At 39.2% G+C, this 22,768-nt stretch overlaps 1 protein-coding gene across 1 annotated transcript in view; it reads right to left on the bottom strand.

Moving 5' to 3' along the window:
* LOC126236796 (hemolymph lipopolysaccharide-binding protein-like) overlaps positions 1-22,768 on the bottom strand; it is a 77,139-nt gene that overhangs the window by 37,808 nt on the left and 16,563 nt on the right. The window contains exon 3 of the mRNA XM_049946383.1: positions 8,774-8,909. Coding sequence (XP_049802340.1) covers positions 8,774-8,909 — 136 coding nt within the window. The remainder of the gene's footprint in view (positions 1-8,773; positions 8,910-22,768) is intronic.

The raw sequence follows: 22,768 nt of genomic DNA, 5'->3' as shown, positions 1-22,768 counted from the left end.
AAGAAGTAGTCACAATAGCACATTGTTTCCAACCTCTTGTCTACAGCACTCTCCCCTCCTAAATTATCTGTGTTATCCAAGGGCCTCACTTTTAGCTGTAATCACACTGCTTTGGTGAAAGACCTACTTTCTTTTACATGTGATGTCAACTGGAAATATTGCTTTGCCACCCAACCCCAAAACATTTCTATCAGCAAACCTGACATTGAACCCTGCACTGACCAGGTCAGGCCACTATCCCGACTAAGTCCACCAACACTATCTCAAAATCATCCCTTACAAGATTGCCAAGGTCCCTAGAACATAACCCTAATCTTTCATCTGCAGAACTCCATGCTCTGTGTTCCCTAAAATCTGATGACTCCATCATCATCCTCCTAGCAGACAAAGAATCTATCACTGTGGTACTTGACCAGCAGGAGCATGTTAGTGAAGGTCTACAACAGTTATCTGATACCTTTACTTATAGCATCTGCCATTAAGATCCCATTTCAGTGATTCAAACTGACCTACATTCCCTCCTTAAAACCTCAGGCCCCTCACAAGGACTAACACCTCAATCCACATAACTTCTTACCTGCCAAACCCCCCAAAACCATGCACCCTCACCTTTTACCTTTTTCCTAAGATCCACATATCCAATCGTCCTGCCTTTCCTATAGTTGCTGGCTTCAAAGCACCCACCAAACATACAACTGTCTTAGTTTTTCAGCACCTGCAACCCATAGTATAAAGACAGACCACCTATATTAAGGACAAAACCCATTTTTTATATCATATGAAATACATGCCCATCTCACTCCCACCACATGCCACACTTGTCACCATTGAAGATACCTCCTTCTATACCAACAACCCCCACATACATAGTCTGTGTGCTGCTGAACATTTCCTCAGTCAGTGCCCACCTGTTTCCAAACTTATGATGTCCTTCCTGCTCACCTTAATCAACTTTATACTTACCAACAACTACTTCATGTTTGAGGGGGAGACATACAAAAATGTCAGGGGTATGGCCATGGGACCAGGATGGCTCCTTCCTATGCCAACCATTCATGGGTCACTTGGAGGGGGCTTTCCTGGGATCTGTTGGTGTTCAGACCCTGGTTTGGTTTAGCTAGATTGATGACATCTCTGCCATAAGGACTCATGGTGAGGCTGACTTGTTAAAATTCCTGGAATCTCTAAATATATTCTCCCAATTAAATTTCGCATGGTCCTATTCCAAAACCCATGCCACTTTGCTTGATCTTGATCTCATCTTTACTGACACCAGCTACATACTTCTGACCACATTAAATCTACTAACAAACAATAGTACTTAGATTCTGGTTGTTGCCATCCTTTCCATGTCACACATTCCCCCTCCCCCCCCCCCCTCTCCCCACGTACAGCCATGGCATTCGTGGAAAACATATTTGTTTGGATCCACACTCTTTACATTAGTACACCTTAGCCTTCACTGGATGTAGTTCCACTGCCAGCCTATTTCAAAAGCCATTACATCAATTCTGGTACTGCTGATCCCTCCAAAAAACAAGTTCATAACACTTACTTGTCACTCAGTACTATCCAGGTCTTGAATGTACTGGGTGACAATTATTGAACTATATGAAAAAGTAAATTAGTTACAAACTACAGCATGCACAAATTTTAAGTTGTGACCTGTTTGATATGCCTGCCATCATTGGCAATGATATGGCGCAGATGAATAGCAAATTTCTGCATGACATGCTGAAGTATCAGAACTTTGATGCTGTTGATAACTTCCTGAGTGGCTGTTTTCAGCTCAGAAATGGTTTTGGGGTTGTTGCTGTGCACCTTTTCTTTAATACAGCCCCACAAAAAAGAGTCACATGTTTTCAGATCCAGAGCATATGGTGGCCAATCAAGGCACATGGCAGTGGCCTCTGGGTACCCCAGAGCCAGAATGTGGTCCCCAAAGTGCTCATCCAGGATATCAAACACTCTTCTGCTTTGATGGGGTCAAGCTCCATCTTGCATGAACCACATCTTATTGAAATTAGAGTCACATTGGATAAGGAGGATGAAATCATCTTCCAAAACCTTCACATATCATTTGGTAATCACCGTGCCATCAAGGAATAGTGCATTGATTATTCCATGACTGGACATTGCACACAACACAGTCACCTGTTAGGGTGAAGAGACTTGTCGATCATGAAATGCAGATTCCCTGTCACCTAAATGCACCAATTTTGCTTATTGATGAAACCATCAAAATGTATGTGGGTTCCATCTCTAAACCAAACCACGTAATTCACATCATGCCCTATGCCTGACCATGCAGTTTGAGTGTTCTAACACAAACCGTTCAGAAGTTATGATGATTTTATTTCATATACTTCAATAATTGTCATCCTGTATTAATCAGTTATTTCGACAAGGCCATGTCCTACTAAAATGATGCCCTGAAAGGTGGTCCGTTCTGTCTGTGATTTTGCCCACCACACCTACCTACTAGTTCTTCCCCTTCTTTCATTCAGAACTATATCTGTCTTCTTTAATATTCTTCACTATCAAGGTTAAGATGAGGAAATTTTATTATACTGAATACGACAATAAAGAAACAAGCTATGACAGAAACAAAGTAACCCATCAGAATAAGCATCTTAGTAGAACAGATGAAAAACATATATTTGGCAGGATACATGTGGAGAGGCCCAACTATACAAGGTACAGAGTTACAGATACACCAGCAAGAGAATTCAGTATATAGTTACAACAAGACACCAGTACCATATTAATGCATATAACAAAACACAGGTTACAAAAGTACATAGTGGAACAGTTTTTAACTATTTACAGCAACAACAAACAAATCTTTATGTTTGAAAATATTTTAAGAATACAAAAGTACGACAAGAGCTATAATATATAACACAGGTGAAATAAGGCATAAAAATAAGCTGAAGGCTGCAGAAGAAGAGGGTGATGCTAAACTAGGTAAGCAAATATGGCAATGTGCATTAGAAGAAATTCTAGTGGCAAGAAATAATGAAAGTAAGTAAATGTTGTCTTGAGATTATGAAAAGATTGTGTTAAAATAGACATATTGTTACTCTTTAGTATGAATTTAAATGGTGAAGTGGTTTCTGCTGTAATTAATTATGATACACTGATAGGCTAGGAACAGTCCTGTCAAAAGGTTTATAGTTAATGGAGAGTTATGTCCATTAGATGACAGGGAAGTTGGCCAATTATGTACACAGAGAGAAAAGAGGTAAGTGGAGAGTTATAGGTTATGTGACAGAAAAGTCGGCCAGTTATTTACATGTTACGAGCAAGAAGAAGTGTGGTCATTAGGTGACATGAAAGTTAGCCAATCATTTATGAAGAATGAGGGAGAAAAGGCAAAAGGCAATGTGTAAGTTGGCAATTAAGTAGCATATGTGGGCAAAGTGATTTGTGCCAACTATTTTATGAAGTGCAGGGGAGTAGACATATTGTCTACATAAGATACAACATTGACATGGAAATCTGATAAAAACATGAACATAGTAAATAACATTTAAATAGAATGCCACATAATATGAAGTGCAGAGATTAAAAACACACACTGGTTTTAAATAGGAAAGGAAGGTAGAACAGAGGTCTACCTAAGAATAAGGTAATCAGCACCAACATAGTGAGGGAAAGGAGAAGTGTGGTTACTAGGTGACATGAAAGTTGGCCAATCATTTATGAAGTCACATAACACTCATATATGAAAGTCATCAGAAAATACATAGCAATTAAATGGATAGAGGTCCACTAGTACTTTTTGTAGCAACAATGACACTCAAACATAGAAGGAATGATACCTCATACTGAGGACTGAAGCAACAATTCAATAAAAGAGTGTTTGTGCATTATGTTTGAAGTGATATTCTAATAGGTTCTCTTGATATATCTGTGAATTACAATTGTAAGCCTCTGAGGGTGTAAGACTTAAACGAGTATTGCAGGTGGTGCTGGCTAGTGATGTGAATCATTACCAAAGCAGGTCAGTAATAACAAATAGTGCAAGCAAACACAGAGCTCTTAAACAGTGCAAACAGCAATGCCCTAGCTGTATGTAGACAGCTGTGACCAAAATAAAAACCACTGTTGCAGTACAATGTAAACAGTGGCACTATTTATGAGCATCCAAAATCAAAACAAAACATTACATACTATATATCTATACTGTAATAGTGTATGAAAACATGTTTATTTAAAATTATTTTAAAATAAGGCATTTTGTTTTGTTTCATGGAATTGTACTGGAGCTGTATGCTGAGGTTGGAGATGGGAGAATGGACTGACAGTTGTCGAAATCAACAACAGTTGGGAAAGTCTGGAGTTATGCAATGTATCATCACATTATATAGCAAAGACAACAAAATCATCACTATGGGTTGCTGTTGTGAACTGCTTGCCTCTGATGGTGTAAGTGTAAAGTTCTTCTACCTCCATGTATTTGCGAAATATATAGGTATTGTGTCTGTTTTATTTGTAACCATGTGAAGTGGACATCTATATGATGCATTCAGATATAAATAAGTGCAGAATGGCTTGGTGCTGACATGGTAGGGAGAAAATGTGTAAAGTGTAAAGAATGTTTGATCAAATTGAAAGGATGGCAATATGCCAATAGCAGTAGCATAACAGTTTGATTTCTTATGACAAATATTTGTTGAATTTCATGGATGGCAATGTGCCAGTAGTAGTTTAATGGCAGTATAAAATTTCTGATTGATTGAAACTTGGCTATGAGATAATAGACTGCTGTGGAGTATTCTAGTAGAAATGAGACTGAAAAACATAAAGGTGCAGATTAATGCTACTTGAAAATCATTCTTGTTAAAAGGATAATGTAGTAAGTATATAGAGTGTAACTAAACATTAATGATTTTGTGTACAAGGTTATACATGAATTTGTAGAGGCTGTACGATACATGAATGCCATCCTCCGGCCGATAGTACAACCATATCAGCAGCATATTGGTGAGGCATTTGTCTTCATGGTCAACTATTTGCACCCCCATCATGCACATCTTGTGAATGATTTCCTTCAGGATCATGAAATTGCTTGATTAGAGTGGCCAGCATGTTCTCCAGACATGAGCCATATCAAACATGTTTGGGACAGACTGAAAAGGGTTGTTTATGGATGACATGACCCACCAACCACTCTGAGGGATTTACACTGAATCACAGTTGAGGAGTGGGACAATCTGGACCAACATTGCCTTGATGAACTTGTGGATAGTATGCCATGATGAATACAGGCATACATCAGTGGAAGAGGATGTGCTTTTGGGTATTAGAGGTACCAATGTGTACAGCAATCTGGACCACCACCTCTGAAGATCTCGCTGTATGGTGGTACAACATGCAGTTGTGGTTTTCATGAGCAATAAAAAGGGTGGAAAGGATGTTTATATTGATTTCTACTCCAATTTTCTGTACAGGTTCCAGAACTCTCAGAACTGAGGTGATGCAAAACTTTTTTGATGTGTGTGTTTGTTCATATGCAGACTCCTTATAGCCATACACCACCATTCTCAACTCAGCTTTCACTGGACATAATTACCCCACCAGCTTAGTTCAAAAGCAGTTTTCCCACACCATAACATTCAATCCTGATATTGCTGACCCCTCCAAGAGACAACTTTTGACCACACCACTTGTCACTAAATTTTATATTATTCTTGAATGTATTAACTGGCTACTTTAACAAGGCCATGACTTCCTAAAATCATGCCCTGAAATGACATCCATTCTGTTCGATATTTTTCCCACCACATCTATAATAGCTTTTCATCACACTCCCAATCTCTGCAACATCCTTCCCAGATCCTATGCTTCATCTGCACACATCTCCCTACCCTATGGCCCCTACCTCTATGACCATCTCTGCTACAAGACGCCTCCGTATGCACCCTCCTACCACCACCTATACCAGTCCTGTAACTGGCAAAACTTATACTATGAAAGGGAGAGCTAACTGTGAAATGACATGTGTCATATACCAGCTAATACATACCGGTAAACACTGTTCAGCCTTTTACATCAGCATGTCTGCCACCAAGTTATCAGTGAGGATGAATGGACATAGGCAGAGGGTGTATATCAGAAACACACAATATCCTTTTGCAGAACATGTTCTACAATATGACAGTCATGACTTCGGTGCCTGTTTCACCACACACATCATCTGGATTCTTCCTCCAGACACCAGTTTCTCAGAACTCCAGAGGTGAGAACTAGTGCTACAGCATGTCCTTGGCCACTCATCTGGCCATAATTTACATGAATTTCTTCTATCTAAGCATTTCTTCAGTCTGTTTTAGTTTTCTACATCTTTTGTTTTCTGGCCTGTCTATTTTGCACTGTACATCTCTCACCTCTTTTATGTACTATGTACTTAGTTTTTCACTCTATTAACTCACACATGATGTTTTATCAGTAATCTCTGTCTTGCATATTACCCTGTCTTCCAACTTTTAGCTCTCAGGTTTTCAAATCTAGTCCAATGCAGCCCCTAACAATGAGTCTTTCCTTCTCATCCTGTCCCTAAGTATCCCCTGACCCAGAATTCTGGGTGACTTTTCCAAACTCTACCCCTTTTCCTAAATGTCTCCAGTTCCTTTCCCTTCACTCCTCTTCCTTCCCCTTCAACCCTTCTGCTTGAAGGAGCCACAGGCTCTAAAAGCTTGCATAAGTAGAACCCTGTTTTATATTTGTGTTCTCCTGTCACTGTCTGGTGACATTTTTTATCTATCCAATTATGTTACTTATTTATTTGACATTTTGTTATTATTCTAATGTGAAAAAAACTCTGAAACATGGCAAAGCATTGTCAGTCACAATTTGTTTTGCTATTCACTATAATAAGTGTTTAATCCAGGCAGTTCTTGTATCAAATCTTAGCGCACATTCAGTTTTGCTATGTTTCATTTTTATTAAAACTATTTACAAGATTATAATATTTGCTAACTATGCGAATGAAACCACAGCAAATAAGTAACTTTGGCAAGGTTGGTGGGGACAACGAGATGTTAAGAGACACACCTTTTGCAGTTCTGCCAGGACACAGATTCACCACAATATGGCTTTAACCAATAGGATAATGTTTTTTGTTTGGATAAGTCAGGACTTCATTTGTGGCATCTTGCTTTGCTTTTCCCATGGACACTCTTTCACAAAAGCCAAACTGAAAAGGAGTTAATTTTTTCTGATTCTGTAAATGAGTCAGTATTCTGTAATGGCTACACCCCATTACCCATCAGCTGCTATTTATATTGCTGCGTCTGATTCATTGGAAGTTAGTTATGGGAGCATAATTCAGAATTTTCACCAAGAATTTGTCAACAACTGTTTGTATTCTTACATGTTGGTTGGTCATTATTAAAGAGATCTGGCATTCTTTCAGAGAACTCTGCAGATTTTATAACAAATAAAACCAGAACAGTCAAATCGATTCTCTTTGAGTTTGAAGTCAATTTTTGCATGGTGAAATGTCGCTAAGATGAACAAAGTTATGGTTTGATTATCAACAGTTTATGGCAAAAACTAAACAGATCAATAGACAGAAAAATCAATGTGAATTTAGACTAAATTGCTACTAAAAGAAGACAGCAGACCAGACCTACTCAAAGTGCACCTCCCTCAGAATAATAAAATGATGACCACACCCATTTTCTCGCATATACCCAGATATTATTGGAATAAATTCAAATGTGCCTTTCAAACTGAGCAGCTACAATAATAATGATAGAAGATGAACTTTTATTGATATAAATTTTGTTTTCATTCTTAGAATTTTTCTAAGAAACTGGTAAAAGTGTTTTGTATCAGAAAGGCAAAATATAGGTCTTTTCTCATACAATGCAACTGCTTGTGTTGGATTCAGGTGTGATAAATTATTTAGCTGAAGTACATGAGTTAGATTTATATTTGAAGTAAGTCTGAGAAATTGTAGCACCAGTCAGCCCTTCACATTGATATGTCAATAGCATCTGTATACAGAGCTATGCACAAATACACTTTACAAAGTACTGGTAGTACATCACCTGACCACTTCAGTTATTCTCTGAGCTGTTGAACTGTTATGTGTATCCATGTGCCTTCCATCACAGAGAAGTGAGACAGTGTTTGTCTTTACTCCTTTTTGTTTGTTGTTTCTTTTCTGGAATTTTCATATTTGCAGATTTACATGACTATCATGTGATCTCTTAGAACATTCAAAGTGCCTCATCCATACTTAAAAAACTCCAAAAGGAATGCCGAAACCAAAGTTTTGTATAGCTTAAACCAAATTACTCATCCTTTTCCTTCTGAGGTGGCTCAAGAGGTTTATTATTATTCCCAGATATTTTTGACATAAAGACCAGCAGGATAAAGTTACAGAATTTAGGCTCACTCAAGGAACATACAGACTATTTTTGTTCGTATAAATTTATAGACAAAATCTGCACATTTACATGTGATAAGGGCCAGACATTATAGAAATTTATAATTGTATAGCGAATATAAACATTAAATAAAAAATTCAATTAATGTATTTTGCTGTCTTCATTAGTTTCTACAAAACTTGTTGATGGAAGAAAATTTGAAAGAAATACTTAGATATTTTCACAGGTTATTAACTGCAGCAGAAAACCTGTATTTCTTCTGTGACATAGTTGAAAGTCATTTTTACATTTTTATTACAAACAAAAGACATGTTAAGCAAATTTTAGCAAATATACAGAAGTTAAAAAACAAAAAAGGATAATTTTACTACCTGTTATAGCTGTCACTATGGACAAAGATTCTTTTCCATCACATCTCTTGTTGTAGAAACTCACACCAAGATTCTGTGGGCCACTCTGTCTCTTGTACCCATCAGTGCCCTTATCAGTCTGAAAGTCCATTGTAACCTAAATGGGAAACCAAACCCAGATTCAGATAACTTTTTTCTTCAGTTAATTTATTATTGTTATGTTCCTCGACTGTCTCATTTTTTCATTGACATCCACCACCACATATATTTTTCATGGCCTATTGTAACTTTCCCGTGCAATATTAAATGTCCTCCTGTCTCTATAAGAATGAAATACTCTCATATTTTATTACATAAACCCATAACATAAATACAGCTCTTCAGGAATGTCAAGGGAGACAATGAGTACATTAAGAAGGCAAGTTAAAATGTTTTTGATGTAGTTCATAGATGGCAGTGATACAATGAAATTCTGTTTTTATAATGCTTGTATCCATTGTCATGTTGGAACCACAACCAAGACTAAATCTGAAGGCAGGGCCATCATTGAAGTACAACACTTAACACAGAAAGCACATTTATTACACACACCAATACACATCTAATACAGAACTGGATTCTGTCATGGAGAGTGCAACTATTTATTCAAACAATGAATATTCCAAAATGATGGTACTTATAAAGGCACTGAATATTCAAGAATACACAAATGTTACAAACATGAGACATTTCAAGAACATTTCAGAAATTACAATACTAAATAAAAATAATTGTTGATAGTTGGGTTTGAATTGGTGAACTGCAGCACACCAACCAACAACACTTACCATTATGCCATGCCACATCTACCATCGATCACTGCATTGGTCCCGTGATTTGTTGTTTCAGAAGTTCTCACCAGGGACTACTATTGCATCCTCAATTTAAATCTTGTCAGTGGTCCTCTGTTTGGCAGCACTGGCAGATCCTTGTTCTCTGCTTGTGTTGTTACATCATCTTCACTGTGATGAATGTCACAGGTAACTTCTCCCATTGCAAGTTCACAATCATGGGCCTTCAGTTACCTTGAACCTTCCACCTCAAACTGCTCCTCTGGATGTTAGTACAGCTTCATCCTGAAGATATGGATGATGTCTATGTGCTTTTGTCTTCTTAATGAAGGCTCATAATCGTTGACTACACATCTGACATCCAACATATGATGAAGTATATGATATGGCCCAAAGTAGTGCTTTAGGAATTTTTCTGACACTCTCACTTTCTGCACAGGTGGAGACATCCATAATTAGACTCCCTGGCTGTATTTCATTGGCTGGTGCTTGGAATTATAATGACATCAGTCTTCCTCCTGGGCCCCTAACAATTGTTGCAGTCTACCGACCCCCACATGACCAGATAGATGAGGGAGACATAGCTGCTCTAGGGCAAATTGAAGGCAAACTCATAATAGGGGGAGACTTCAATGCCAAACATCCTGATTGGAATTCTAGAGTAACCTCCAGAGCAGGTGCCAAACTGCAACAACTAGTGCACACCCACCACTTCGAAACATGGGGTCCAGTCGAGCCCACACATTTTCCGAAAAACGGAAGCAGGCCCGATGTGTTAGACATAGCTCTCACTAGGAGGATCGCAGGATTTGTGACCGCAAGGACAATCAACAGAATGTTCTCCGACTACAACCCAGTGATTCTGGAGGTCGATGTGGGAGAATGGGTAGCACTCCCACGGTACCAGACGTCGTACAAACGTACAAACTGGGAGCGATACCAAGAAACTGTCGCCTCTGATATCGCTCGCGCTCCGCCACCTACTGCTGAAACAGTAGAACAAGCGCTACAAGACCTAACAGGCACCATCTTGCAGGCAGTGGAAGAAGCCACCCCTCCACAAAGGGATGGCCCACCGCCGCAAATACAGCTCCCGGAACACTTGCTAGCTCAAATTCGACATAAGAACAGAGTGGCAAAAGAGTGGAAGATCACCAGAAATCAGGCCACCAGGAGGCTGCTCAATCGTCTACAGAGAGAACTGAAGGTAGCGCTCAATGAGCACAGAAACCAGCAATGGCAAAACCGCCTCACAGCTCTCAAAGTAGACGATCATACACTATGGCAAGCGACCAAACAGTTTACAAAACGACGCGCTAGGATGCCGCCACTGCATGGCGAGCGGGGAATGGTCTACAGCCATGCTGGAAAGGCCAACGCCCTCACCGACTCCTTCGAGAAGCAGTTCCAAGCTGCAGAACCCCAGGATGATGAGCATGAAAGAGTGGTCCGTCGTCAACTGGCCGTCTTCCTCAATGCTGAGGAGGACCCAGAAGACGAACCCACAGTTTTTGCCCCCGAGGACGTGGCAAGAGTAATCAGGTCTCTCCCTACAAAAAAGGCACCAGGGCACGACAGTGTCACTAATCAGTTAGTCAAAAATCTCCCACCCACAGCAATCACACACCTCACGAACGTCCTCAACGAGATTACTCGATCCCGTGTTTTCCCAGCTTGCTGGAAACATGCGGAAGTGGTCACGATACACAAACCAGGGAAAGACCCTCTATTCCCGCAGCACTACAGGCCGATTAGCCTCTTGCCAACTCTCAGCAAGATCTATGAGCGCCTCCTGCTAAGACCCATACAAGAACATATTACCAGAGAGCAAATTCTGCCGGATTTCCAATTTGGGTTCCAGCAGAACCACTCTGCCCCACAACAGGTCATGAGAATGGTCGAAGCAGCCACAGAGGGCTTCAACCACAGAGGCTACTGCGGGATAGTGCTACTAGACATAGCCAAAGCCTTTGATTCAGTATGGCATAGAGGGCTACTCTACAAGTTGTACACACAAGGGTTTCCCGGAAGCATAGTTCAGCTCATCAAGAGCTATCTCACAAATCGGACTTTCTCCATCAAAGTAGAAACTGCCACCTCCACCAGAAGGCGTATTCGTGCTGGGGTGCCACAGGGATCGGTCCTGGGGCCCGTATTGTACAGTTTGTACACTGCGGACACACCAACGGCCCCCCTGGTGCACACTGCACAGTATGCTGACGATACAGCCTTCTACACGAGAAACACGAACAAGGACCTGGTCATCCATAGGCTACAAAAGGTTTTAGATGACACGGAAACTTGGGCCCGTCGCTGGCGCATCACCATCAACTCTGAGAAGACGCAGGCAATGCTGATTACCCGCAGGCTCGGAAGGCGCGAACCTCCTCAATGTCCCCCCCTCCACCTTCACCTAAATGGAATCCAACTCCCCTGGTGCAGAACCGCCAAGTACCTTGGCGTAACCTTGGACTCTCGTCTTACGTGGAAACCCCACATAGACGAGGTCCACAGGAAGGCCTGCGCCAGAATGTCCATCCTATACCCTATCCTGAACACAACCAGCTCCCTTCCCTGCCCAGTAGCAGTAAATGTTTACCAGGCCCTGATCCGGCCGGTAATGGAGTATGCATGCCCTGTCTGTGGATACGCGGCAAAGCAGCACCTGGACAAACTCCAGAGGCTGCAGAACCGCGCCCTCAGAAGGGCACTGCACCTACCTCTCGGATTTCCCACAGACGACTTGCACGCCGCAGCCGAAATCCCACTCCTGAGAGAGCATTTCCAGGATCTGGCAAGGGCCTTCTATGAGGGTTCTTCCAGATCCGGAAACACGCTCATCCACTCCCTAGGTCAGTACGACATGTCCCGCGATAAGCATAAGCGCCCTATGACGATCTTCGACGATTAAGTCGAAGAGAAAATCCCAATATCCAATCCCTAATCCAGTTCCTTCCCATATAACATCAATCTTTTCGCCTACCCCAGGCAAGTACCAGACTCACTCACAACAAACATCACAAGTCACAGTCACCAAAAAAACTATAGAAAAATCACACACACAAGTCACAGGGGAGTAAAAGCCGAAAGGCTACAAACTCCCCCTCACACTTCCCCAAAGAGGGGAAAGTAATAGATGTAAGCAGCAGCTCCTCCTGGGCATCCAGCATCCATATGAAAGCCATTTGTCTTGCTGTAGTCTTGATGTTGACGTGGGAACAGTGTATTCATTGTCACTTTGTCTTCATGGAGAAAAAAGAACTGTGTAAAGCCTATAGTGTTTTGCTTCACTGTCTTGTATTCCAATGTCACATGGACATTATTATATCCCAATCTCTTGGTACAACATCAACAAGGGCATATCTGACAATGTCTTAGTAAAGAAATCTGTGACATTAGGCAGTTGTTATCCTGTGGGTAAGTCACAATATGAAACTACCTCTGATACTAGTCATGACTGTAAAACTTTTCTATAAGCATAGATCATCACATGGGATGGTCCACATTGCAGAAGTGTCTTCTAGAAGGAACTTTGCAATTTCTGGAGTTTCGGCAGTTGGCACAGGTTTGGTGACAGCTAGCAGGCAAGGTAGTCAATGCAGACTATCATCCATTGATTCCTGTTTGTTGACTTTGGGAACCTTCCCAAGATATCGATTCTAACTTGGTGGAATGGCACTGCTCCAGGCAAAATTGATACCAGATGCCCCAGATGTAATCGCAGCACATGAAACTGTCATTGGCATTCCTTACAGTGGGCGACATATTGTCTGATACATCTTTAGAGACCTAGCCAGTGATACCTGCAGCTGATTCTGTCTAGAGTCTCTACAAATCCCAGGTGATCAGATGTTGTACCATCATGGCAATAAATTATCTGGGATGATGAACAACCATTTCCACTCCATTGCATCATAGTTCCTCTTACACAGTACTCTGTTTATTGTTCATAATTATCCTTCAGTCAGTTCCTTCCTTTTAAATGGTTTCTATGGTTTTCAGCAGCGCTGGATCTTCTCTCTGTTCAAAGACAATGTCACTTAATGCAGCAATGACTGAGATTTGATTCATGCTGCTGCATTGTGCCAAAGGATTTCTTGAAAGGTGGTTGGCATCCTTGTGTTTGCACCTCCATTTTTATATCATTGTGATGTCATATTCCTGAAGCCTCAGTGTCCATCTTACCAGTTGACCTGATGGGTTTCTCAGGCTAGTCAGCCAATGTAGAGACTGGTGGTCTGTCGCAACTGTGAATGTTTGGCCAAATACATATGACTGGAACTCATTGATGGTCCATCCAACTGCGAAGCACTCTATCTCATTTGTAGAGTTGTTCATCTTGGACTTGTGAAGTTCTCTGGAATCATAAGCTATCACCATTTCAGCACCTTCCTGAATTTGCACTAGAACTATACCTACCCCATAACAACTAGTGTTGGTATGAAGTTCTGTCTCAACATTCTAGGCATACTGTGCTAGGACTGGAGAAGATGTTAGGACTTCCTTAAGGACAAAGAAAATTTGGCATCTCCATATAGTAGTTCTTGCAAGGCACATGCATTGGTACAGAAGTTCTTCCTGAATTTCTGGTGGTATGAGTGTATTCCAAGAAAATGTCTCACATCACAAACGTGCCAAGCAATCAGAAAATCTGTAACTGTTCTTATTTTCTCTGGATTGGGACAGACTCCTTGCCATTTACTAGATGACCCCAGATATTTATTTCTTGGGTGGCAAAGACACACTTTTCAGATAGACAAGATACCTGCAGTCTGAACATACTTCAGATGCCTTCAAAAAGTGGCAATGTCATCCAGATAGCAAACCTATGTTGTTCTTTTTAAGTACCAGCATTGAAGCAGGTTGTCAGTCATGTGTCTGAAGGTGTCTAGAGTATTACAAAGCTGAAATGGGTGAATTTTAAACTCCTGTTAGACATATGTATGCCTTGAAATTACTTTCAACCTGAATATTTATAACTTGACTTGTCCAATGACTTATGCATAAGCTGCTATGTAGACAACAGGACCAATAAAATACAATCTACAATTATGAAGGAGGTCTCCTCTTGGTCAGCCTCATCAACCTCAGTTTGCCAGAAGCCTCCCTGTATGTCCATAGTTGAGAAGTTCTTTTCTCCTTTCAAGAATTTAGGGTGCCCATAGTACAATAATGTGCAGCCATCTTTCTTTGTGATTTTGTTCAGTCGCTGATAGTCATCACAGGAAAAACTTGTGCTACCCTCTGCATTGCAAATACCACAGGTCGGGACCAAGGACTCTCTGAAGATTCAGTGGTGTCATCTTGCAGCATTTCCTTCACTTCCTTCCACATGTAGTGTTGTTCAGTTTGTGACACTCTATATGAGTGTTGGCTAACTTCTGAGTGATCCCAAATGTTTATATGGTATTTTGCCATATGCTGCTTGGTCTGTCTTTTCTCCACTTCAGATTCAAAAGCATCTGAAAACTGACACAACACAGCTATCAGTCACAATCTTTCTTCCTCAGTCAAGCCAGATCTTATTGGCAGTTTGACAGTGGCTTCCTCCCCTGTGTTGTCAGTGGTGGAAGTGGAGTATAATTCTTCATTAATGACACTAAGCTGCCATACCTGGATTACTCATGTTGTCCCTACACACATTCTCTGGGGGTGAATTGTGGCTGCTGGTGGGCCAAAGTAGCTTTTTGCAGTCAAGGGGTTCAAAATTAGTCACTGATAAAAATATTATTTATATCTATAATGGAAACCTTAATTAATAAATTATGAAAGTTTCATAGTTTAACTGAGCATGACAGGAACTTGTCTCATTGATGATGGTGCGATAACAACATCTTCAGCAGTAAAACAATGCCCAGAGCAAGCTTTGTCAGACTCAAGCTCTGATCTGATTGAGGCAGTATTGTACAATGTGCTCATAGTTTCCATGTAAATGATGTATATAAAGGATTCATTTGAAGTAGATTCAAAAACTGCCATACAGATGAAAACACTGAGAAAGTGCACAGTATCATATGTAGTAGTCGGGGGTAAAGATGTGTGAAATAGATAATATCATAGGCTTCTCACTGAAAGTGAGTGGTACATCTCACATAAAGAGTCATTGTTAAAACTCTGTGCAATGTGAATATCATTTTTGTCAAATTCTGACTAAAATTAAATGTAAAATTGAATGTATGGAGCATTTCAAAAAGAATATAATTAATGTTCTCTGCCAGTTTGTCACTGCAGATGATGCATAGATCAATCACAACACAGCAGATATTAAACAGCAATCAAAGAAGTGAGTGTAAATTGGTATCCCGTTACTAGAAAGATGAGACTGAATTCATTTGTTGCAATGCATATGGGCCATGTTTCCTGAGGTACAAAACATATTTTCCTTATTGGTTGCATTTCAAATGATAAAACAATAATTGTTGAATACTACTCAAGTGTTGAACACCAAATGGGGTAAAACTGCACATTAAGATGCCTGGGCAGTGAAAGGATAATCATCATTTCCTGGGAAAATGCAACCACCTATAAAGATGTGTTGAGAGCTGAAGGTGACAACCTGAAGTACGATTTGTTTATACTGTAAGAAATGACCATTTTATGTTTATATACATCTTGAAGTAAACTGTCTGGCTTCAGCTGTCAGAGACTGTGCTCATGTTTGTGAGTTGCATTTGTGTAGAACTGAAGCATATATTTTCAAAACACTGAAAATGAGAAAACTCTTATGTGCTCCTTTCAGATTAAAGCAGATGCTGTGATAGAGCTGCATATGTTAGATAAGTTAGTATTATTGTAACCCTCACTTTATGGCAAACAAACATTTATTGAATGCAAAATTAGATTTGATTTAATTGTCCATTAGCCCACAAAACCATATAACAAATGGTTCAAATGGCTCTGAGCACTATGGGACTCAACTGCTGAGGTCATTAGTCCCCTAGAACTTAGAACTAGTTAAACCTAACTAACCTAAGGACATCACAAACATCCATGCCCGAGGCAGGATTCGAACCTGCGACCGTAGCGGTCTCGCGGTTCCAGACTGCAGCGCCTTTAACCGCACGGCCACTTCGGCCGGCAAACCATATAACAGTACTTCATGAGTAAAATTAATGTAAATCCATCCATAACTACTTCATTATGCTTGCATATTGAAATTACAGTATTCAACACAGTTCCAAATAAATCTTATAGAGGTGTAAACCATATGGTCATGAAATAGAAATTCTACACAAAAATGTCACACAAGCTCATGGAGTACAGTTAATAGGACCATCATTCTAGTCAAGCAGTAAATCAGTAAGGATGGCAGCCATTATCCAAAAACAGATCCAGTCCAGTCCAGGTAAATAATAGCAGTGGTTATAGCTCACTTCACAGGGGGTAACAACAGCTAACAAAGGAAAAACTGAGGGTTAACCAGTTGCTGGGAAGACTTATACTGACTAACTATTGATATCTATGTTACCAGCTGTAATATCAGTGGCTTCCCCACCAGAGACACACTCAGTGGACATGGGTGATGTTATGCATACCAATATGTTCATATGTTCAACTGGTATTTTTGGTGGGTTACTAAAGTTATCTTTTCTGTTTGGTGTTTAGGTCCACGTTTTGACACTCTGAAGATGTCATTTTCTTGTAAAAGCAAACAAAATTTTATAGAATTTAATTCCCAGTTAGTATGCATGAATTTTGTTACATGTAAGACATATACTGTTTACTGCCAGCATTGCAGAAATACAACACTAGAAAGGACAGGATGGGATATAAACAACGGAAAAAAGTAAAGTTTCCCACTTCCAAGTAGTTGAGGTGTTGAGAGGCACGCAAATGAGATTAGAGATGTCACTGAGCTTTCAGACAATGCCTTTCACACACACACACACACACACACACACACACACACACACACACACACACACACACACACACATATCTGCATATTCTTTACTGCAGCTGTGGGACGTTGTGAATGGTAAGAGCTATGTAGATGTGTTTTGTTATATTAGTTAGCTCTGTAGGAGGGCATTTTTGCAGAGCTCAGCAATGTTTCCAGTTTTGTTTATGTGCCTGTCAACCAATCAACACTCCAACTATATGTATGTCATATAGAGGCTTTTATTATCTGCTGTATATTGTGCTGAAGCACAGCACATGGCTATTTAAGTAGTAGAATGCCATGTATTTGATAATGCTTTCTTAGAATTCACATTATTGTAACTGAGAGCTTTTACAAAGAAGCTCCTCTATTTCCCTTAGACTGCAACAAAAAATGAAAATATGCACACATTAATTCCATGTTAATTCTATGTGTTTTGGTTCATCCACCACTGTCATCACTCCATGATTTCAATATTTATACTCAGAGTGCACTCCCTGAATCATTGAAGTAGCCATGTACTCTGATCCCCGTGTGCTGTATATATGCAAGTAATTCATGCCATTGAATAATCTGTGCACCCTAATTTTAAGACAGGAAAAACAAAAAGAGAAATATTGGCTTTAGTTTGTGTTTTATTTACAAAAAATTGTTCTTATGTTATGATTCTATTCATCACCATTACTAGTAGAAGAATCATTGTCAGCATGGCCGTCTTCCCACATAGTTTCATCCTTGGTTCTGTCCAGTGAATTTGTGATATGAAAGTTTTTGAAGAATTTTTCTACCAGTGGTAGAGGGATGGAGCCCCATGCACATTTCACCCACTCAAAATCTAGGAAAAATTCAGCAATTTGATTTTTTTCATTTGGCATTAACTTGTGTTTTGCTGTTTAAGTGCAGCTTTGAATAGCCAATCCATAAATACATCTACTGGTTGTGAGATGGATGTTAGGCCTCCAAGGATAAAGACTAAGTCAGTTTTCCCTTTTTGTAACATGTCTCGCACTCCCTCAGTTGTGTGTCTGTAGAAGCTGTCCAGGACCAACAAGTTACGTAACTCCATCACCTTGTTAACCTCAATGTCATTATCCATCCACCCCTTCATATATGCTCTCACAAATAAGCATTTAATTGATATTTTTAGAATAGTTTTCTTTTTAAATAACACATAAGGTGGTAGGTGATAGCTTTCATCTGTTGCCAGTTACACACATTATCACTATACACCTTTTCTTCTCATTGCTGCCAGTTTGTATCATGATGATGCATTCTCCTTTCTTGTTCATGTTGTTGTCAAGTAGCATCTCAAAATATACTGATGTTTAACCCCTGTTAACAATTTGCGATAATGTTTAGGAATCTTCATGGCGAAAATTCATCATGTAGCAATGAAAATTCACTGTTTTTTCCTTGCAGTCACTTGGCCACAAAATTCCCAGTGATTACTGTTCATTCCTTGAGTCCGCAATTTGTTTTGTCAGCAGCTGCAAGTACAAGCCTTGCTCACATTGCACTTTCTTCTCATTGCACAGTTTCCAATGTTCTCTGGTTCTTTAATAATTTTAAGTTTTTCTTTGCTATGTATGAGTGATAATGAGAACTTGTAGCCATAATTAACAAGTTAACAACTGTTAATACTTCACTTCTAATGTGCTACTGATGCATCATACTGATGCCATGACAGTGCTATAGTGTAACAGGATCCACTGTTGGAGGTGGAGCAGTACTAACCTTGTTACAATTAATTTGCACAACCCAGCTGTATATATGGTAATACACTTATTATCAGAAGTTTTGTATCATCTCTGTATTTTGAAATTCATGGCAAAGAAAACAGTAATTGACACTATGGTGCACATATACATTCATTCGCAGATCATTAAATAATAATAATAATAATAATAATAATAATAATAATAATAATAATACCCGTGGAGGCCCGGGAAAAGAATAGGCCTCCGGTATGTTCTGCCAGTCGTAAAAGGCGACGAAAAGAACAAACCACTAATAGGGCTAACCCCCCTTTAGTGTGATTAGTTGGTTCAGGACAGAACTAAAGAAGCCTCGGACAAGCGCCGTCATGGTCAGGGACGACGCTTGAACCCTATGCCCGTCCACAATGGTAACGACACTGCTAGCCAACTGGAAAATGATTTAAATCCAAATAGAGGTGTTTTGCAGGATATGCTTCCTGCAACCACCCTAGAAGGAAAACAAAGACAGAGGATGAGATGGTCAGATGAAGTTAATCGACACCTCATGTTCTGTTATTACCAAGCAACAAACCTAGGAACCAACACAACTGGATACAGATCACAAGTATACACAACATTTATTACCAGATACCCAGAATTAAAATTTTTAACAGAACAACGACTAGCTGATCAGATCCGTGTAATAATCAAAAATAACAGGATACCCCAGTCAGAATTAGAAAACATCAAACAACAAGTACAACAAATACTGGAACAAAATAATGTGCAATCAGAAGAAGAAGAAAATACAGTAATGGACTCAAACATCCCAGAGCAAACAAACAAAGAACAACACGCACCAATTAAACAATCAGAGGAAAACGAAATCTTAAGACAGCCACCAGAACAAGCACAAATAGAACACGAAGTGACACACATGTTAGATATAGAAGAAAAATTTCAGCTGACATATATAGAATACAAAGACACAAATACAGACATAAGACCATTCTTGCATAGACCACCAAATAACCCACAAGTCGAAACAACAATAAAAACTATCAACACAATCATACACAACAAAATAAATGAAAACACAACTATGGAAGAGTTACAACTACTGGTTTATATAGGAGCACTCACTACACTAAATATACACACTAGACAGAGATCAGAACCAACCAACACACAGAAGAAACCCACAAAACCAGCATGGCAACACAGGCTACAGATCAGAATAGAAAAACTGAGAAAAGACATTGGACAGCTAACACAATTTATAAGAAATGAAATCTCGGGAAAAAAACGAAAAAGGTTAGGTAAAATCTCACAACAAGAAGCGACAGAGCAATTAGACGAAAAGAAGCAGAAATTACAAGCACTAGCCAAACGACTCAGAAGATACAAAAAAAAGTGAAAATAGAAGGAAACAAAACCAAACATTCAACACAAACCAAAAGAAATTTTACCAGACAATAGATAACACACACATTAAAATAAACAATCCACCAAACATAACAGACATGGAACACTTCTGGAGCAACATATGGTCTAACCCGGTACAACATAACAGGCATGCACGGTGGATACAAGCAGAAACAGACACATACAAGATGATACCACAAATGCCTGAAGTGATAATTTTGCAACATGAAGTCACCCAAGCAATTAATTCTACTCACAATTGGAAAGCCGCTGGAAATGATAAAATAGCAAATTTCTGGTTAAAGAAGTTCACCTCAACACATTCACATCTAACTAAATTATTTAACAGTTACATTGCAGACCCATACACATTCCCTGATACACTTACACATGGAATAACTTATCTGAAACCTAAAGATCAAGCAGACACAGCGAACCCAGCTAAATATCGCCCCATAACATGCCTACCAACAATATACAAAATATTTACTTCAATCATTAAACAGAAATTAATGACACATACAACACAGAACAAAATTATAAATGAAGAACAAAAAGGCAGTTGCAAAGGAGCACGAGGATGTAAAGAGCAACTGATAATAGATGCAGAGGTGACATATCAAGCTAAAACTAAACAAAGGTCGCTACACTACGCATACATTGATTACCAAAAAGCTTTTGATAGTGTACCCCACTCATGGTTACTACAAATATTGGAAATATACATAGTAGATCCTAAATTGATACAGTTCCTAAACATAGTAATGAAAAATTGGAAAACCACACTTAATATCCAAACAAATTCAAATAATATCACATCACAGCCAATACAGATTAAGCGTGGAATATACCAAGGAGACTCATTAAGTCCTTTCTGGTTCTGCCTTGCTCTGAACCCACTATCCAACATGCTAAATAATACAAATTATGGATACAATATTACTGGAACATACCCACACAAAATCACACATTTGCTATACATGGATGATCTAAAACTACTGGCAGCAACAAATCAACAACTCAACCAATTACTAAAGATAACAGAAGTATTCAGCAATGATATAAGTATGGCTTTTGGAACAGACAAATGTAAGAAAAATAGCATAGTCAAGGGAAAACACACTAAACAAGAAGATTACATATTGGATAACCACAGCGACTGCATAGAAGCGATGGAAAAAATGGATGCCTATAAATATCTAGGATACAGACAAAAAATAGGAATAGATAATACAAATATTAAAGAAGAACTAAAAGAAAAATATAGACAAAGACTAACAAAAATACTGAAAACAGAATTGACAGCAAGAAACAAGACCAAAGCTATAAATACTTATGCCATACCAATATTGACCTACTCATTTGGAGTAGTGAAATCGAGTAACACAGACCTAGAAGCACTCAATACACTTACACGATCACAATGCCATAAATATAGAATACATCACATACATTCAGCAACAGAAAGATTCACATTAAGCAGAAAGGAAGGAGGAAGGGGATTTATCGATATAAAAAACCTACATTATGGACAGGTAGACAATTTAAGAAAATTCTTTATAGAACGAGCAGAAACTAGCAAAATACACAAAGCAATCACTCATATAAATACATCGGCTACACCACTACAATTTCATAACCACCTCTACAACCCTTTAGCCCACATAACATCAACAGATACGAAGAAAGTAAATTGGAAAAAGAAAACACTACATGGCAAGCACCCGTATCATCTAACACAGCCACACATCGATCAAGACGCATCCAACACATGGCTAAGAAAAGGCAATATATACAGTGAGACAGAAGGATTCATGATTGCAATACAGGATCAAACAATAAACACCAGGTATTACAGCAAGCATATTATTAAAGATCCCAATACCACAACAGATAAATGCAGACTTTGTAAACAACAAATAGAAACAGTAGATCACATCACAAGCGGATGTACAATACTAGCAAATACAGAATACCCCAGAAGACATGACAATGTCGCAAAAATAATACATCAACAGCTTGCCTTACAACATAAACTTTTAAAACAACAAGTTCCTACATACAAGTATGCACCACAAAATGTACTGGAGAATGATGAATACAAATTATACTGGAACAGAACCATTATAACAGATAAAACAACGCCACATAACAAACCTGACATCATACTCACCAATAAAAA

Source organism: Schistocerca nitens, chromosome 2, assembly GCF_023898315.1.
Source record: "Schistocerca nitens isolate TAMUIC-IGC-003100 chromosome 2, iqSchNite1.1, whole genome shotgun sequence".
Lineage (NCBI taxonomy): Eukaryota > Metazoa > Arthropoda > Insecta > Orthoptera > Acrididae > Schistocerca > Schistocerca nitens.
Note: the sequence above shows the minus strand (reverse complement) of the source record. Positions and strands in the feature narration are given on the sequence as shown.